The sequence below is a fragment of the Nannobrachium achirus genome (assembly GCF_963921795.1).
Source record: "Nannobrachium achirus genome assembly, chromosome: 17".
Classification (NCBI taxonomy): Eukaryota; Metazoa; Chordata; class Actinopteri; order Myctophiformes; family Myctophidae; genus Nannobrachium; species Nannobrachium achirus.
In genome coordinates this window covers 39,359,399-39,378,026 of record NC_137824.1, presented here as the reverse complement: position 1 = coordinate 39,378,026, position 18,628 = coordinate 39,359,399, and the positions used below count along the sequence as shown (strand labels likewise).

General features: G+C 41.6%; 1 protein-coding gene across 1 annotated transcript in view; it reads right to left on the bottom strand.

Moving 5' to 3' along the window:
- The window catches only part of pdgfrb (platelet-derived growth factor receptor, beta polypeptide), a 41,750-nt gene that overhangs the window by 2,966 nt on the left and 20,156 nt on the right, over window positions 1-18,628 (bottom strand). Inside the window, exons 2-21 of the mRNA XM_080746001.1 lie at window positions 17,959-18,037; window positions 16,840-17,166; window positions 16,172-16,429; window positions 15,542-15,672; window positions 14,310-14,475; window positions 13,416-13,602; window positions 11,828-11,943; window positions 11,121-11,244; window positions 10,453-10,661; window positions 9,116-9,210; window positions 8,434-8,566; window positions 8,172-8,276; window positions 7,736-7,846; window positions 6,891-7,053; window positions 5,041-5,207; window positions 4,260-4,375; window positions 3,632-3,754; window positions 3,052-3,163; window positions 2,386-2,485; window positions 296-401 (exon numbers count right to left, since the gene is read on the bottom strand). Of these exons, the coding sequence (XP_080602127.1) occupies window positions 296-401; window positions 2,386-2,485; window positions 3,052-3,163; window positions 3,632-3,754; window positions 4,260-4,375; window positions 5,041-5,207; window positions 6,891-7,053; window positions 7,736-7,846; window positions 8,172-8,276; window positions 8,434-8,566; window positions 9,116-9,210; window positions 10,453-10,661; window positions 11,121-11,244; window positions 11,828-11,943; window positions 13,416-13,602; window positions 14,310-14,475; window positions 15,542-15,672; window positions 16,172-16,429; window positions 16,840-17,166; window positions 17,959-18,010 (2,901 nt within the window). The 5' untranslated portion in view covers window positions 18,011-18,037. The remainder of the gene's footprint in view (window positions 1-295; window positions 402-2,385; window positions 2,486-3,051; window positions 3,164-3,631; window positions 3,755-4,259; window positions 4,376-5,040; window positions 5,208-6,890; window positions 7,054-7,735; window positions 7,847-8,171; window positions 8,277-8,433; window positions 8,567-9,115; window positions 9,211-10,452; window positions 10,662-11,120; window positions 11,245-11,827; window positions 11,944-13,415; window positions 13,603-14,309; window positions 14,476-15,541; window positions 15,673-16,171; window positions 16,430-16,839; window positions 17,167-17,958; window positions 18,038-18,628) is intronic.

The window sequence follows — 18,628 nt, the reverse complement described above, 5'->3', positions numbered from 1 at the left end:
GTTTACTAAGTAACTGGAGAGAGGGGAGACACCTTACCGAACAAACACTGCAACGATTACTATCAGAATATATAGCTTTAGCTTTTTCAGAAGTAACTTCAAGCGTTATCAAAAACATTTCACTTACACTACCTTTAAAAGAAAGAGAAAGAAAGAAGGAAAAACTAAACCGAATGTTTGCCCCAGAATAGGGACGATAGGGTTCATGTGGTGGAAAGAGGAGTAAAAACAGGAATTACACCAGTGCTTGTGTTGCCAGGCTGCCAGTGGAGTGTACAGTATATAAATAATGTACCTTTTTATATCCGTCTGACAGCATGTTCCCCATAGAGTGAACCAGAAAGGAGAACTCTGGTCTCTTCTCAAAATTCTCATCCCAGCACTTCCGCATGATCTCATAGCTGCAAAACAGAAATTGAGACATAAAAGTGATATCCCTTGTTAGAAAAATAAGTTATTCTATTTCTATATCTTTAACTCCAATATTAATTAAGCCTAAGCTACTGCACAAATAAGACAAGACTTTTCTTCATTTGCAAGTCATGATCATGGCCTCTGTCTGTGTACCCCCGTTTTGTTCCTAATGTGACCGTTTGCCCCACTTAAGGGGGTATCAAAGTACACACCGTGGTGATAAGCTATCACCGTGGTGTAGTCTTATAAAGTCAGAAAACTACAACATTATGCCATTAGCCACGGTGAAGAGCCATCACCGCGGACCTAGACATCTCTCCTCTGTTTTTACTTTCAGACATCTCCCCCATCCCCGTTCACTGATTGGTCGATTGTTTCAGAGGCACAGAGGTGCGGTGATAGGACTTCACCATGACTATGATGGCCATCACATTTTTAGGTGACAGCTTATCACCTAAAATATTAGGTGATAGCTCTTCACCTTGGACCCTATTGCGCTGCTCCTATTTCTCCTCAGCCAATCTCCTCTCTCCTCTCCCTGAGGCCAAAGGTCTGATTGCCCTGGGTGCCGTCACCTGTGAGGACCAGGTGAGCCTGGTTGGGTGACGAGCTCCTGAGACTATAAAGACTGTGTTCTTTACTGTTTTCAGGGTCTCAAGTTGTAGTGTCAGATTCTGTTGAAGTGTTGTTTGTGTCCTTCTGTGTGCTTCTGCTGTTATATGATTTAGTCAACACCAGCCTCCACGAGAAGTTTCAGTCTGGCTTCAATCCAGGTCTCAGTACGGAATCTGCTCTCCTGAGTTTTAAAGATCTTTAACCACTGACTCTGGCAGCTCCTCAGCCCTTGTTCTCCTTGGACCTTGATCTATCAGTAGCGAACGAGTGATCATGGGATTCTGTTATTGCGACTGGAACGTCATGTGGGATTAACTGGCATCGCCCTGTCATGGTTTCAGTCCTACCTCACAGAACTTTTTTTGTTCACTTAGGTGACTCATCACTGTCAGCCACCCTTACATGCGAGGTCCCCCAGGGCTCCATTCCAGGTCCCATTCTATTTATCCTGTACATGCTACCCCTAGGATATTTTTTTGACAACAATATCCCCTTTCACTGCTATGCTGACGACGTGCAAATGTATCTACCCTTTAAAGCCAATGCCAACGACTCTTTTCAAATATTACTCGATTGCCTCTCTTTCAATATTTCTATTGATTTTTGACAAAGTTATATACATACCCACAACACAGAAATTAAATAAAACGATACATATCAAACAACTCGACTGCCTAACTGATGATAAAAACCTGGATGGAACAAAAGCAAAAAAGATCTTTGGCCATTCATTTTAAGATTATGCACACGCAGCGCTTTGGTCAATCTCAATTGTTTGAAATGTGCTCTATAAATAAAGCTTGATTTGGGGGTGCCCGCTGAACTACTGGTCCAGGCGCAATAACTTAGGCATTGCCACAGAGACATGGATGCCTGGCGGCGGCGCCAGTTCGATTCCCGATCCGGACAACCTTTGCCACGTGTCACTCCCCATCTCTCCCCCCATTTCCTGTCAGTCTACTGTCCTATCAATAGCATAAAAGCTCAAACAAAAGAATCTTTAAATAAAGCTTGATTTGATTTGATGCGAAAGTTAACTTCGGGTGTTTGTGTTAAGTGTTTTGTAGTTACTCATGTCTAAGAAAAGTCTGTCAACTAAGTTGTTTGCTCCTGGGTTTGGTTCGACCTCTTGAGTTCCTGCATGTGGGTCTTACATTGTATGTTTCTGACATGTTTGATTACATTTTTTTTTTACTTTCCTTGTAATCTCCATATTTGTCCTTTTATGTTTTTCATAAATTAATGCCATATTGTACACCCCATATGATGTTATGCAAAATGGCAAAAATAGCCCATCCTCGAGATCGTCTATTTTTGCTTTTTTCAAAAGGTTTTGGAATAATTATTGGCACTTACATTTGGTCAGAGGCATGAGCAGGCTTGGTCATGCGGTAGCCTCTCTTCAAAGCGCTATAGAACAGCTCATTCATAGGAAGGTCAGGATATGGTGTGCCTCCTGAAACACAATGTGAAGTCAGTAAACAGCTCCACATGCTTCATAAAAAAACTCAAACTAAAGCATAAACTTTATTTATATAGCAACGTTTTAACCAGAGCACCAAAGTGCTCTACAGTTGAGGAAACATTGATCAAATAATACAATACTAAACATAAAACACAAAAACAAATAATACAGAAATGGAAACAATCGTTCACTTAAATGGACTTGAGAAGTGATTTCAATCAGTTGCTAATTAATTACAATTAAATATAGATTTGACTTTAAACATACAAACAGGCATAAGATGGGCACACACTTTTCTCTTCAAACACACACACAGCATGAAGATCTGAAATAGAACAATGAACTGCTGTAAGTAGAATCTTGTGCACAAGACAACCCTGAGCATGGACATTGATCTCTTACAGATGCCTCACCACATAGACTTACAAAGTGTGTGTGTGTGTGTGTGTGTGTGTGTGTGTGTGTGTGTGTGTGTGTGTGTGTGTGTGTGTGTGTGTGTGTGTGTGTGTGTGTGTGTGTGTGCGCGCGCGCGCTCGTGCGTGTGTGTGTGTGTGTACCGAGGGTGAAGATCTCCCATAGCAGGATACCAAAGGACCAGACATCACTAAGGGTTGTGTACAGGTTATGGAAGATACTTTCAGGTGCCATCCACTTCAGGGGCAGGAAGGTCTAGAGGGAGAAAAAGATTGAATATACCACAAAAAAGATGATCAGAGACGCTTCATTACCAAGATGGAGCTACATCACATCCCCTGCACATACAGGACTGTTGTCCAAAAGGACATGGCAGAATATACATTGAGACAGCTTAAAGGAGTAGTTCACCCCCAAAACGATTGGTGTGATTACTCACTACTTTGAGACTTGAGTTCAATAATATTTTCCTAATCCTAAAACAATAATTTGATTATGATAAATGTACCCCCATTGATTCCAAATGGGGGGAAAAAAAGTCATTTTGGGGGTGAACTCCTTTAACATAATTATCAGTACTGACAATATCTGACTGTCAGCTAATCAGTTATTGTGTAAAGGTGAGATGGACAACAAAGTTGAACAAACCACACCAACAAACCACACCAACTCCATTTCATTTTCTATTTGTATTGAATATAATCCATTATAAGTGTCACTCACGCTGCCTTTAGAGATGTAATTGGAGTCGTGCATGATATCTCTGGCCAGGCCAAAGTCACAGATCTTCACCAGCTTGCCCTCACAGATCAACACGTTTCTGGCTGCAAGGTCACGATGGACACACTGGGGTGGAACAAACGATACACTCACTTTCAACATGATGTCCATGCTTTGGGCATGTCATTATTGGCTAAAGTTGACAGTATCGCACAAAAGCATAATTTGACAGTGTCATGCAAGTAAGCATAAAATAGGGTATTTGTTTATGAAAAACATACCCAAGGTAAGGTTTGGAGAAGATGCAAGGTTCATGCCCAACAAGGACAATATCGTTGATGCCGGGTGGAAACCTTGTATGTCCAAAACTGTATTTATCATTTTAAAAATGATAAAATAGACGATCTACAAGCACACAACACCTCGCACTGCGAGGCGTTGTGTGCTTGCAGATCTGCTATTTTTACTAGTTCTGTGCGACAGTCTTGTATGATGAAGCAGGGCTCTACTTACACGTACACATTTGAAACTTGGAGATACAAGGTCTCTGCCCGACAGTGACGATATATAAAAGCACTTCAATATACGGCACCAAGCCAATGTTTACTGGATAACAGATGTAATAGCCTACATTCTTAGAGGCAAGGAATTCCATTCCCTTTGCAACTTGGTAGCTGAAGCCCAGCAGATCATTGTAGCTGAGTACGGTAGAGTCACTGATGACCATAGACGATTCCACTATGGAACCTAAAGACAGACAGACAGACAGACAGTTACGGTATTGTAGTTCTGTGTCCTCTGTTCACCCTGTGGTCAACGTGATCACTATAGTACCATCCAACCTATGTAATAACATACACTACACGCATATAGACATAAACATACAGTTCACCATGCACAGACATAAACAAACGGTACGCACCTGACCACACCGATAGACATAAAGACAAGCACGCTTGGACGCACGCACGCACAGGCACGCATTCAGTGGTGGAAGAAGTACCCACAATTTTTACAAATACCACAAAGTAGAAATACTCTAATACAAATAAAAGTCCTTTATTCAAAATGTACCTGAGTAAAAGTACAAAGGTATTCGCAATAATAATCTAAACCTACAAAGTAACTACTAACTACAACATTTGCCTCTTGGGATGTACAGTAGTGCGTAGAAGTAAAAGTATTGAAAATCGGAAAATAATCCAGTGAAGTAAGGATTCCTCAAAAGGGTACTTGAGTACAGTACTTGTGTAAATGTACTTCAGACCAAAAATAAATGTACTTCTTAAAATAAATTCATCATGGCAACATGACTGCTTTGTGAAAGACACCAGTTATGTTGCCATAGCTTTTGCTGAACTGGCGCCACTGCTGCAGGCATTCACACACGGATAAAGAGAGGGAGCTCTGACCTTGTTCCTGGTAGAGCTCCTGTTGGTAGGGAGACTCGTAGGGAGACGGCTGGATGTCGGCATATTTGATGGTGTCGATCTGCTCCTGCATGGGTACGTATATGGAGGGCTCGTCCTTACTCATGTCTATGTAGCCTCCATCACACTCCGAGCCAAACGACACGTAGCTGGAGAAAGATCGGGGTTGACAGAATTCATTGAAATTAACATGGTCTCCATTTGTTAGGGGATTTTTTGGTCACTAGTACATTGCAATTTGTCCTCTGCACGTGGATCAGGTCTCATACTACCCTCATAATACGTGAGCTGGCCCTGTTTTTTTGATAACTTTTTTCATTTATTTTTAATATTTTTGGGGGAAAATGGAAAGAATTTAATACAATAAAATAAATATATTAAAAATAAATGAAAAAAGTTATCGAAAAAACATGGCCAGCTCAGGAGGGTAGTATGATTCACCAGAAAAAGGAATTGTGTTTTTGATGAATCTATCATGTTTAAAATGTAGTTTGACGTTACAATGGGTTTGTATAGGAATGGGCCCTGTTTGGTGAGTGTCTGATAAAATGAATATCAAATATTTAAATATTGAATCAAGCAAATTAAAAACATTCCAGGCCAGGGTGTTCACAAAAGCCTGAGCAGACGATAAAATGACCAAACATTTTTAGACACAGGCACACAAACATTGCTGGGGGGCAAACCAGATCTTTTCGTTTCCCTGATGGCATCTAGGTTTTCCATGGTCACTAACCACATCAAGCTATAAGTAAGAAATGATGACGAGAGGCACTAGAGACTAGATAGAGTACAGGTCATCGGGTCACCAAAACTGTAGGGTTCATCCGCTTTGCTAAGCACTCTGCCCATTCGATTCTGAGGTCCAAGTGGACATTTTGGTCATGAGTTCCTTTAGTTTGGAGATCAGAAACGGAAACCCATCATTACAGCATGTTCCCATAACAAGAATCAAACCTCCAAGAACTGCGTCACTACGGTGCCACTACGACATGGGGCAACAAGCAGTGTTGAGTGGGTTTGGATCAGATAATGTCATTATCTAGAACTTGACCAAATTGAACCAGCTGTAAGCTGTAACAACTGGTCTGGTGTCCAGCCATGCTTTCTGATGGGCTAACTTTTGTCCCATGAGCCATGGAGCAAGTGATGTGATGTTTATAGATTGTTCTGATGGCCGCAAAATGGACTTAACATTTTGAATATTGGGTGAGGAAAGACCACGACTTGCATTAGAGCTCCCTCTACTGGATAACTGTAGTAAGGATAAGGGTCTATGTTATTCCATTTGTACCCCGAGGGTCCCTGTACCACACTTTATCATGAATTTATATTTTCTATATTGTTGTGTGTAGTGTTTTGTTGTTGTTGTTGTTGTTGTTGCATTGTTGTTTTGAGTGTTGAATGTTTAGTGGACCACAATGGAAACAAGCCTCTGGCTCATCCATTTGTAGTGACTTTAAATCAATCAATCAACCAGTCAATCAATCAATCAAACTTTGAGAACCACTTGTCTATTGAAATGTAGATTTGAGCAGTGTGTGTGTGTGTGTGTGTGTGTGTTAATTTAAAGGAGTAGTTCACCCCCAAAATGACCTTTTTTCCTATTGATTACTCAAGCCATGGAGACTTTAGTTCAATAATATCGCTTTCCTAAGACAATCATTTTGATTACAATAAATGTACCCCCATTGATTCTGGATGGGGACCCAAATGCAATCAATAGGGGTACATTTATTATTAACTCAAGTCTCCATGGTGTGAGTAATCAATTGAAAAAGGTCAATTTGGGGGTGAACTACTCCTTTAATGCAGTCAGTAGGTGTGCTCACCCTTTCCTCTGGCTCAGTGGGGTGCTGCTCCCTCCAGAGACATGGCAGCCGGAGTCTCCCTGGTTCTTCTCGGCGTAGTACTGCAGGAAGCTGTGCTTGTTCCTGTGCAGGTAGTCCACCAGGTCCCCATAGCGACAGTACTCAGTCACCAGGTACAGAGGACCTGATTGGTAGAACAGCAGGAGACAGGGACGTGCAGAGAATGTTTAGAGAGGCAGGGGCTGAAATGACTAAAAGAGTCTTTGGTGAAAATATTGAAAATAGAAGACCACCAAGGTCACATAGCGTCGCGCTGTACCATCTGTTTGATGTTGGCTTTCCTTAAGGACTTTGCACACAGACGCGTTTTTTTTTTCACACGGAAAAAACAGGCGATTTCATGTTTTTAAAGAAAACAATGATTCTCTATGACCTCATGTACACCGGCTTTGAATTTGCCATGCGGCTGCGGCAGGTGGCTGCCGCAGTGAGTTTTTTTCCTGATCGAACCCAGTTCGATTTGTGCGTCTTGTAGCATGCGGTAAAAACTCATTGACTCCTTTTATGACTCCTTTTCGGATCCGCAGTGTGGATTCCGCAAAGCCTTGCACACCAAATCCAATGCGTTTTAATCATGCAGCAAACGGAAAAAACACAATGGTTGAAAATCGCTCCTGTGTGCAAAGCCCTTTATCCTGTTCGCTATGTAAAGCTCTCATCATATAGAACACTTTAATTACAGATGTGACTACATATTTTATTGACGGGTTCTTTTGGTTCCATTTGTACACTGTCATAATTGAGGGGAGACCTTGAAATGTGAAAGTTTGAGAAACACTGAACTAGAAGTATAGTGAGGGCGTCACCTTGCTTGGTGCAGGCTCCCAGCAGATTGACGATGTTGAGGTGGGGACCCAGATGACTCATGATCTTCAGCTCTGACATCAGAGCCTGGGTCTCACTCCTCCTGGCTGTGGCTGGAGGGAGGGAGCAAGACACAGAGTAAAGCCAACGAAATAATAAATAAATAAAGAGGCTATGAATGGAGGCCAAAAGAAAGGTAGCTATGAGAACAGGAGTGAAAAAACATAAATTCAACCATGGTGGCCAGACCAAGGGAACGGCTGCCTCGCCAAACAACAAAATGACACGTTGGCTGACACCAGGGCCATGGGCTGGCAAGCAAACTAAAGCACCTCAGGGTGTTGGGATGCATTGATTTTGCTGCTCTGTACCATAGGAATATATTTGCAGTATAGACATTGAATGCTAAAAGCACAGGGTGAAAATGTTACATCTTACATTTGAGCATTTTCACAGCCACCTTTGTGCTGGACTGGGAATGGCCGAGACCGTACGCAGTGGCCTCGACCACCCGACCGAACGCTCCCGATCCAAGAGTGCGACCTGCAAGACAAAACAGAGCTCAATTACTGCTTTACATCTTTCTGTACACTTTTTTGGAAAAATCTTCCATGTTTAAGGGGGGGAAACCATGGCACCCCATCTTTAAGTAAATGCGTGCACATTTAACAAAAAATCCCCTCTTTCTTAGATGCCCTACCCAGCACCAGGTTGTCTCGGGGCATTTCCCAGGCCAGGTCATAAGGCAGATGGATGGGGTCCACATAGATGTATTCATGACCATCCAGACTCACAGACTCAATCACCTTCCATCGGATCTCATACCGAGGCTTCTGTGAACAGACAAACAGATCACATTCTTAAAAAACCCTGAAAAATACCTAAAAATGATCTTCTAAATCCTAATGGTTTTCTGAAAAAAATATATTTCAGTGGTGCTCAAACTTTTTAATGTCAAGGACCCTCTAGAATTCTATGTGTTTGACCGTGGTCCCCCATCTTGAAATATGTTGTTCCAGGGACCCAGATAAAGAAGATTTGAGTTACAAATGTTTGCTTTAAAAATATATGTTTTCAAAGATTTGCAAAAATAGCAGATCTACAAGCTCGCAGTGAGCTTGTACATCGGCAACTTTTTAATGGCTAAAGCATAAAATTATGGTTAAAGTGGTTAAAATCTAGAGTGACACGAATGCACTCCAACTTCCAGGTCTTAATGGCTTTTAAAAACACACTCATGCACAAACATAAGTCTTCCTCATTGCTGACTCTTAACAGTGAAGCACAAAATGTCTTCATTCTAACATCTTCACATGTTGCAACTCATTTGGTGAATTATGGTGATCGATATTTTGCTAATGGTGGTAGTGAGCAAGTCTAACCTTCCGCCAAACAGCGACGAGGATGATGATGGAGATGATGATGATGACCACTAAAGCCAGAATGGCAGCCAATATCGCCACCTGGGAGAAAAGTGCTTTAAGAGAAGAAAGAAGACATTGTTAACAAAGTCTTTTGAAATAGGACTTTTGAATAGTTAGGACTTTCTTTTGCACAGTCACATCCTAAAACTAGGTAGGTTGTAAATAGTGATAGTGTATTTTGGTCAAATGGTACACGCTACAATTGGATAATAATAACTGCAAAACAAATACATCCACCTGGGCATCGATCATTTTCAGGCGAGCATATTGTACGTTTATGTATGTATTTTATATTGCAGAAGAGCCATGGATTTTATTCTTTTCAAATCCAGTGTTTCTCAACCTTTTCAGGCAGCGACCCCCAAAATAATAATAACCCTGACGAGCACTAAGAGTTGAGGCATTACATTTTGTATAGCACGGTCCTATTGTGAAAATAGACGATCTAGATTGTCTATTTTCACAATTTCTGCCTCTAATATTTGACGATTTTAGAGATATTAAAAAGTCCTTCAATTGTCACTTTAGAAATGTGCAGATACCCTCTAATACACTTGAACTTTATGTTGGTTTGTTTACAGTTGAGTGAGAAAACAATGTTGCACATTAAGTTAATCATCTTCTGGGGACCCCCCAAAACAATTTGGGGAAACAACTGGGGGTCCCGACCAAGGTTATTATAGTAAACGAAAACTAACTAAAAAACGAAAACTAGAATGGAAAAACATTTTAGTTAACTGAAATAAAAATTAAAACTAAGCCTTTTAAAAAAACTAAAACTAACTGAAACGATATTGTGTGTTTACAAAACTAACTAAAATAAACTAAAATTATAGAGAAAATATCCTTAGTTTTCGTCTTTTGTCTTTAGTGGAAATAAAAATTAAAAAACACCAGTTGGTGAGGTCAAAGAGAGAAGTTGTATGTCTCAACATTCCTGCTACTCTCAACAATATGATGTTTTGTTGATTTTCTTTATTAGACAATACTTTTTCCGGAGCTTTTTTTATCTCACCCCTGGACAAATACCCCATATTACGTAAAAGACTAAAACTAACACTAAAACTAATAAAAACTAAACTAAAACTAAGCATTTTCAAAAAATAAAAACAAAACGAAACTAGCAACCTCACTTTAAAAACGAATTAAAACTAAACTGTAATTGAAAACAAAACCTCAAAACTAATAAAAATAAAAACTAATGGAAAAATCCAAAACTATTATAACCTTGGTCCCGACCCAAATCAACACGTGACGGTCATACAGGACCTCGTACAGGGAAAAGAAACACCTACTGTTGGACACCAGCTTGATATCGCGCCGGTCCAACCCGCCCTGGTTTCTGGTCTCACAGCGCACCATGACCTGCTGGGGCTTGTGGAAGGTCACCTGGCTGAGGACCTGGCTGACCTTTCGAGTTTCGTTGTAGCTGACATTGGTCTGGATGCTTAGAGTCTCCATGTCGGGTATCAGGGGCTGCCAAACTGCTGACATGTTGCTGCATCTAGGACAGGTATTAAAAAAAGGAACGGTAATGATTTGTCTTCTTAAAAGCTGCTACTAGAGGTTACATTGTGCTGCTACGGATGGCCAGGGGGAGGCAGTATAGAGACCAGGATTACTGCATGTTTATTGTGAGGGTATCTATCTACCCTAGGAGACACAGGGAGAACATGCAAAGTCCACACAGAAAGGCCCTTTCGCCAAACCCCACCAAGGGTGTGGGCGGTGATGACGTGGAGGAGAGAACACAGGACCTTCTAGCTGTGAGGCGACAGCACTACCGACTGCGCCACCGTGCCCCCTATCTTCGCCATTTCTAATTTGTAATGAATGAAACGCATAAAACAGGAACGCCAGGAGGCTGAACAGGATTAGAGACTATTAAAACAAATGTGTGCGTGTGGTCCGCCACCTAGTGTCCAGTGTTTGACACATCAGCAGTGATGATGGATGGACTCACTTTAGCATGCTGTCACAGCTGTACCAGTGGATGGTCGGGGACGGGACCCCCTCTGCTGTGCAGGTCACCAAGTGCCTCTTCCCAGGGATGTGACTGTCCGAAAGGTCTTTAATCTGAGGAGGAACTACACACAAAAAAATATTTTTATCACTAAAGAGTATTATATGCGAACAGACTTTATTTATATATCGTCGTTGAAACCTTGTATGTCCAAAACCTTTCTTTTAAAATAGTGAAAATAGCTATAGTGCGAGGCGTGTAGATCGTCTATTTTCAACTTTTGTGCGACACTTTTGTAAAATGAATTCGCTTTTATTTACGAGAAACTTGGAGATACAAGGTTTTCTGCCTGACAGTGACGATATGTTTATATATTGTTTCCAAGGTGACCGTGTTGCTGCCCCCCCCAGATTGTCAGTAATTTCTTTGTATATTTATGTGTCATATCTGCCATGTGCAACTTCAAAGCCTACAAGACACACCCAGCGCAACACTTGTGGAATACTTTCAGTACTGTAAACAAGGAAATACTTATTTAGTTTTGAGTCCAATTATTACTTTCTTAGCCGTGTAATAAGCAGGATAACGTCTGGCTGAGCGGTCGTTATCGAGAAATAAAATCCAGACAGGCTGATTACGGCTAATGGTTATTAGCCTGAAGGGATTTTGAATTTATATTAAATTAATGTATAATGAATGTATCTCACCTTGCACTTCCAAGTCAAAGGTCAGCTCCTTGGTGTCATCTCCGTTGGTGACGAGGACAGTGTAGAGGCCCTTTTGGTCTGTCCTCACCCGCACCAGGGTCAGAGTGCTGATGTACCTGAGCTCACACGCACAATAGGCACAATGTGAGGAGAACAATTAGTCCTGTCACAATTATTACATAATCGTCTAATCACAGTTATTTGACTTGATCACAATTATTTTGACATAATCGCCATAATCGTTTCCATGTTGAAAAAGGTTCATATGTTTTCAAACATTTTCAAAAATAGTGGAAATAGCAGATCTACAAGATTGCGATGTGTCGTGTTGTGAGCTTGTAGATCGGCTATTTCCACTATGAATGTTCTTTTTTAAGTATAAAGTTGTCCAACATGTCAGTAATTTCTTTGTATATTTATGTGTCATATCTGCCATGTGCAACTTCAAAAAACTACAAGCCAGACGGAAATGCAATTGTCAACGACAAAAAGACAATGAAATCGTTAATCGCAATTATTTGTGTGACAATTAATCGACATGTAAAATGTCATAATCGTGACAGCCCTAATATAATAACAATGTAAAATCATTAGCACATGCAATTGAAGGATTTACTGTAGTAAAGCAATATTAATGTAAGCAAAACGACTATGTAACAAATCAGTATATGACCGATTGCTTCCTGTCTGTTTTCTTGTTTGCTTATTCTTCAACATAATTGTCTGTTTACAGATGCCATGTGGTGTTGACTGAGTCGTGGCCTCTTAACACTTAACACTTCCGTGCATCTCTCTGCCAAATCCTTATCAGGAGCTGAGTGACATGGGCTGGATGTCTCCAGAGTCCAGAGATTGTCAGTGAACAGCCTAACTTAAAGGTAGGGTAAGTGATTTAATTTAATTCAAATAATAACAAAATTCTGTATTCTGATAGTACTAGTTACTATAGAGGGGCAGGCCTTACGCCTTGCCCCCACTAGATCATGATTGGAGGAAGGCCCCTGCCTGTCACCTATATGAACTTAAGTGAAATCACTTACACTACCTTAAGGTCACAGCCTGAAGTTACTTATTTGGACTGCCCATTGCTCAAAATATTAGTTGTGCTATTTGATTTGTATGTAGGCCTTCAACTTTGATATACTATGCAGCAGTGTTGATTTTGTCGACTAAAACTATGACGATGTTTGTTGACTACCTTTTTTCACAGACGAAAACAAAATAAAAACTAAATAAAAAAGCTATCATGACTTAAACTAAGACTAAATATATTGACAATTTCGTCAACAAATACAACCTAGACTATGTTAGGGAGGGACTAGTGGAGAAGAGATCCAGTAGAACTAAAAGACATGTCATTTTATGTTTGGTTGCGCTCGGATGTTGCCTAAATGATGTTGACTAAAATCTTATGATTTAGTTGACTGAATATAGACTAACACAAAAACATTGCAGTTGACTAAAATGTGACTAAAACAAAATTGAGTTTTATTCAAAAGACCATATGACTAAAACCAAATCAAAATTTACTGTCAAAATCTACACTGATGCAGACCAGTTTAAACGCCGGTCTGTCCCCTTCATTCACCTGGTCTCGTGGATTGAATCTTGGCGGGTGGTGATAGTTTTGTCGCCGTTAACGGTGCCCTTCTCTCTGCTCCAGTGGACTTGAGGGAGAGGGTACGCCTCGATCTCCACTCTTAGCTCCACGTTCTCATGCAGCCTTGCTGAGATGTTCCGTCCCTGAGCAGGCCTCAGGACCACAAAACCTTTCTCTGATGAGGAGAAGAAGGTTAAACGAATTAACACATTTATGCATAATGTCATGCAATTTGAGGTCAAATGCATGCCATCTTATACTCTGCAACACTGCTATCTTACAGAATGTCTACAAATCTGAAATCCTATTTATTACACCAAATGTCCTCTTTTGGGTCAAAAAGGTTTCGGAACTCTTGCTGTAAAGCATGACAGCGTAAGCTTTTATAAAGCTTTTATAAATATAGCACACCTCACTGGAGATAGAGTAAGCATTCACAGACATGTGTGCACACTGGATGACAGAAATAGTCCGAAACTATGATGGCTCTTACACTAAAATGCACAAGACATCGCTATAAACCCCCAAAGATAAATCTGTCCCTCTGCATCACCCACTGCATCGATGTATATGAGAAGTCACACGTTTATATTCTGAGATAAATCACCCTGAACAGAAATACCGTAAATGCCAGATGATTACTCTAAACAAAGGTGCCTTTCTCTCAACTTGGCTCTGAATGAAACATATACAGGTAAGTAGGACTCTTTGCCCCACAAAGATCCCACAATAATAATCTATCCAGCATCAGTTTGTTTTTAGTGTGTGTGTGTGTGTGTGTGTGTGTGTGTGTGTGTGCGTGCGTGCGTGCGTGCGTGCGTGCGTGCGTGTGTGTGCATGCGCGTGTGTGTGTGTGCGTGTGAGAGGGTAAAACAGTCTCACCGAGGACAGTGATGTTGATGCTGGCAGAGGCGCTGTGGTCCTGCACGCCCTCGTGGACGTGACAGACGTAGCTGCCGCTGTGGGCCAGCGTGGCGCGATGGAACACCAGGCAGGAGCGCATGCTCATGGAGGACAGCACGTCCGTCAGTGGCTCCACATCGCTCTCCTTAGAGTAGGGATGAGGGACGATAATCGTTATTATACTTTATCGTGATAAAGAAACACTCACGATAATCGTATCGTGGAGATACGATTTATAGTGAAATCGCCCTCCCGTCTTGCACTGGGATCAATTCACCTTTTATTTGCCGAGCTGCATATCCGGTAACATTTAAACCCTCTAATTGGTCTTGATACAGTCTTTTTTTTCCCACTCTACCAAATGTTGTCAACAAGCAAAGTGTTGTGAGCTTGTAGATCTGCTATTTTTTTGGCAAATGTTCCGCCCCAGGATAATGGGGGATATTTTGATTATTGCGATAATATCATAATCGCAATTTCTTCAGTCACAATAATCGGGAAATGTCCATATCGTCCCATCCCTACCTAGAGAGAAGGCTGAATTTAGGGGGCAAAATATGTTTTAGGGGGGAAAAGGATTAAAGATTTGGAAAAACTGGTCCAGCATGTTCAGCCTAGACTCGACTTTGCAGTATCTCCCTGAAGAATCAATCAGAAGCTGCAGTTTGATACAAAACACACCTTGTGTCCTTACTAATACCAAGAAAGTGGTTGATATCATTCCAGTTCTATGATACAATATTTACACTGGCTCCCTGTCTGTCAAATAATTCATTTTTAAATACCACTGTTTATAAAACAGTGAATGGTTTAGGGTTTAGAATGACGTACAACAAAGTTCAGGAGCCGGAATCACTGTGACAATATGGGTGGGAGTGAGTTATTGGGTTTATTGTGTTCATAACTCCGCAAGCTGCCCCGAACAAGAACAAACTTTTTTCCTACCTCGGATGTCCTTTTACAGTATCCGACAGCTGCAATTTGAAAGGCTAACAAATGATACAAAAATACAAAAATAAACGTTCCTGACAAGATTATTACTTGATTATGATTACACTCCATGTGCCGTGAGTGGGATATCTAGGGGGGATTAAAAAAATGGTAGGCGTGTCTCTACATCTTGATGTAATTTGGGATTGTTATGAGGCCTGCGAGCCATCAGGGAGGGGAAAGTCAAACAAAAGGCCTTGTGCTGCTGGCTTCCCACTCACCTCTCTGTTGGGGTAGTCCCAGGAGAAGAACACTAGCTCCACTCCATGGACCGTGCAGTTGACCGTCAGAGGCTCTCCTTGCTTCAGCACCGTCTTCGAGGCATTGATGTAGGCGTCGATGGCATCTGGGACTGGGGATGGGAGGAGCGCGCGCGGATGAGAGTTACTTCACTACAAGTAAAAGTAGCTCAGTCAAAATGTTACTCAAGTAAGAGTAAAAAGTACTTACTTTTAAATGTAAGTTATGCAAGTGATTTTTCACATAATTGAATTACTGTAATCTTTTCACAATGAATTTTGTAGGACCATGTAACTTCTTGTTTCAGAGAACTAAAGGCCTGTCCATAGTCTCTCCGAACCCGATTTTTCTTCGGAGAGTTCCGACTTTCCAATGTTCAGATTTCCGAACTCTAATTCGGTGTAATGCTTTTCAGAAGCCACAAGTGACGTCAGTTTGTAGTCGAACCGGACCTTTACGATGAAAGGTTGGACAGGCCTCTACTCTGAAACCACCTCCACTGCATGCACTGATGTGCTTGCTTGTAGAACCACTACTTTATATTATAAACACCTATAAAAACATACGCTTTTAGTCAAAACAAAACCCCTCCTCAACCCGAGTCGACTTACCGACGATGCTGAAGACATAGAAGGCCTGGGACTCTTTCACCTCGCCGTTGAGTTCTCCGCGGCACATGTAGGTCCGGTCCTCGAGCGGTGCCTTGTAGCCCTCACTGGGGACGTAGAGCCCCTTGAGAGGCATCTCCGTGTCCCTCTCGTACAGGGTGACGTTGATGCTGGGGTTGGTCACCACACACGGGATGGTTCCTTCCTCGCTGGTCTTGGTTACCATGCCATGGGACCTCTCCACGAACCACACCTCAGGGTCTGAGTGAGGACAGGGGGGGAGAACGTCAGAGCTGTCACGATATGACATTTAACATGGCGATTAATTGTCACTCAAATAATTGCGATTGGCTATTTAATTGAGTTTTGGAATCATACTGTATTTGAATCATATCGTCGTTGTCGGGTGGAAACCTTGTATATCCAAAACCGTCTGTTTTGTATTTATCATTTTTAAAATGATTTAAACTAGTGAAAACAGACGATCTACCGCGAGGCGTTGTGTGCTTGTAGATCAGCTGTTTTCACTACTTTTGTGCGACGGCCTTGTGTGATGAAGCAGTGCTTTACTTTGCGAAAAGATTTACAAATTTGAAACTTGGAGATACGAGTTTCTGCCCGACAGTGACGATATTTGAACTGGGGACCTAAAAGGTCCAAGTCGGCCTAACCTGGCACAAAGACCGCCACCTCCTTGCTGTCCCCGCTGTGCAGGTCGGTGCACTCGTACACCGCCGTGTGTCTCCAGCTCACGTTGATCAGGGTCAAGACGCTGGAGGCGTCGCCAGCCCGCGCCACGTGGTACTCGTCGCTGAGCTGGTCGGCGGCCGGGACGGAAGGCATGCCGTCCTTCTTGACGCTCCACTCAACGAAGCTCCACTCCGCAGCCTGGGAGCCGGAACACGAGAGGCTGAGGGACGAGCCTGCCGACAGGACCAGCTCTCTGTCGCCGGGGGTGACCTCCAGGCCACGGCACTCAGGACAGAGACCCAGCAGAGCTGTAAACACAAAGGAGGAAGAGGAGGTTGGGGTTGGCAGTGGTGTAAAGTAGCTACATTTTAGTACTGTAGCCTACTTAAGTACAATTTTGATGTATTTGTACTTTATTTCCAGTTTCCAATACTTTTACTTCTACCCCACTACATCTCGGATCCAAATATTGTACTTTTACTCTGCTACATTTATTTGAAACTTAAGTTGCAGATAAAAATTATAATATTATAAAACATACATAAACCATTTTTTAAACCTTGGCTATTTGTTTGAAAATAGCAGATCTACAAGCTCACAACCAAGCTTGTGGCTATTTTCAAACATTTTACTTTTGGTACTTTAAATACATTTTGATGCCAATACTTTCGTACTTTCAATCAAGTACATTTTCAATTCCGGACTTTTACTTGTAACAGAGTATTTCTACATTGCAATATTGACACTTTTACTTAATATGTGAGTACTTTTTCCACCACTGGGGGTCGGAAAGGTCACAATGACAGGAGTACAGGTCAAAGGTTAGAACAACAGTATAATCCAGATCCTGTTTCAACGTGCCCGCGCGATGAAGGACGCCAGTTGCCCGGAGCCGATGCGTGGGAGGATAATGATGTCTTATCATTGACAGATGTATTCAAAGTGACGCGGGCCAGCCGTTCAGAGAGTATTGTGCTTATCTCTCACAGGCTAATTGGCTGGTGTGTGATCAAGATTTCAACACAGTTGTCTTTCACTGTGTAATGGTTTCTCACAGTGTGACCGTTTAACTTAATGCATAGAAATAGAAATGAACTCACCTGTGACTATGAATGTCAGACGGCATAATATGGAAACTGCCACAGTCCCCATGGTGGATGACTCCAAAGGTCTTTTGGTCTGCAAAACAAGAGAAGGAAACACATCACTAAATCAATTATTACAGTATACACTGTAGGACAATAATATAGGCTATATCATCATTGTTGGGTGGAAACCTTGTATGTCCAAAACCTTTCCGTTTGACTTTATCATTTTAAAAATGATTTAAAATAGTGAAAATAGCCGAGCTACAAGCACACAACGCCACGCATCGCGAGGTTGTGTGCTTGTAGATCTGCTATTTTCACTAGTTTTGTGCAACAGTCTTGTATGATGCAGCAGGGCTTTACTTTATGAAACAATATTTGAAACTTGGAGATACAAGATTTCTGACAGACTGTAATAATTCAACCAGCAGGACTATCTAATTTGTGAATACAAATCTAATTTGATTGAAAGTGAGAAACAGGCAGATCTGACTCTACCAGCTAGTTGTAATGTCATAGACAACACTCTGTCGGAAGAGATGAATGATACTAAGGTTATGAGTCGAACATTCAGGACATAAAACCTCGATATCTTTCCATTTGAGATAGATAAGCCCTGATGGATAGACTTCCATGGGGCCAAGTTTCTCGGGAGGTTACTAAATAAACGACATTTCATGCC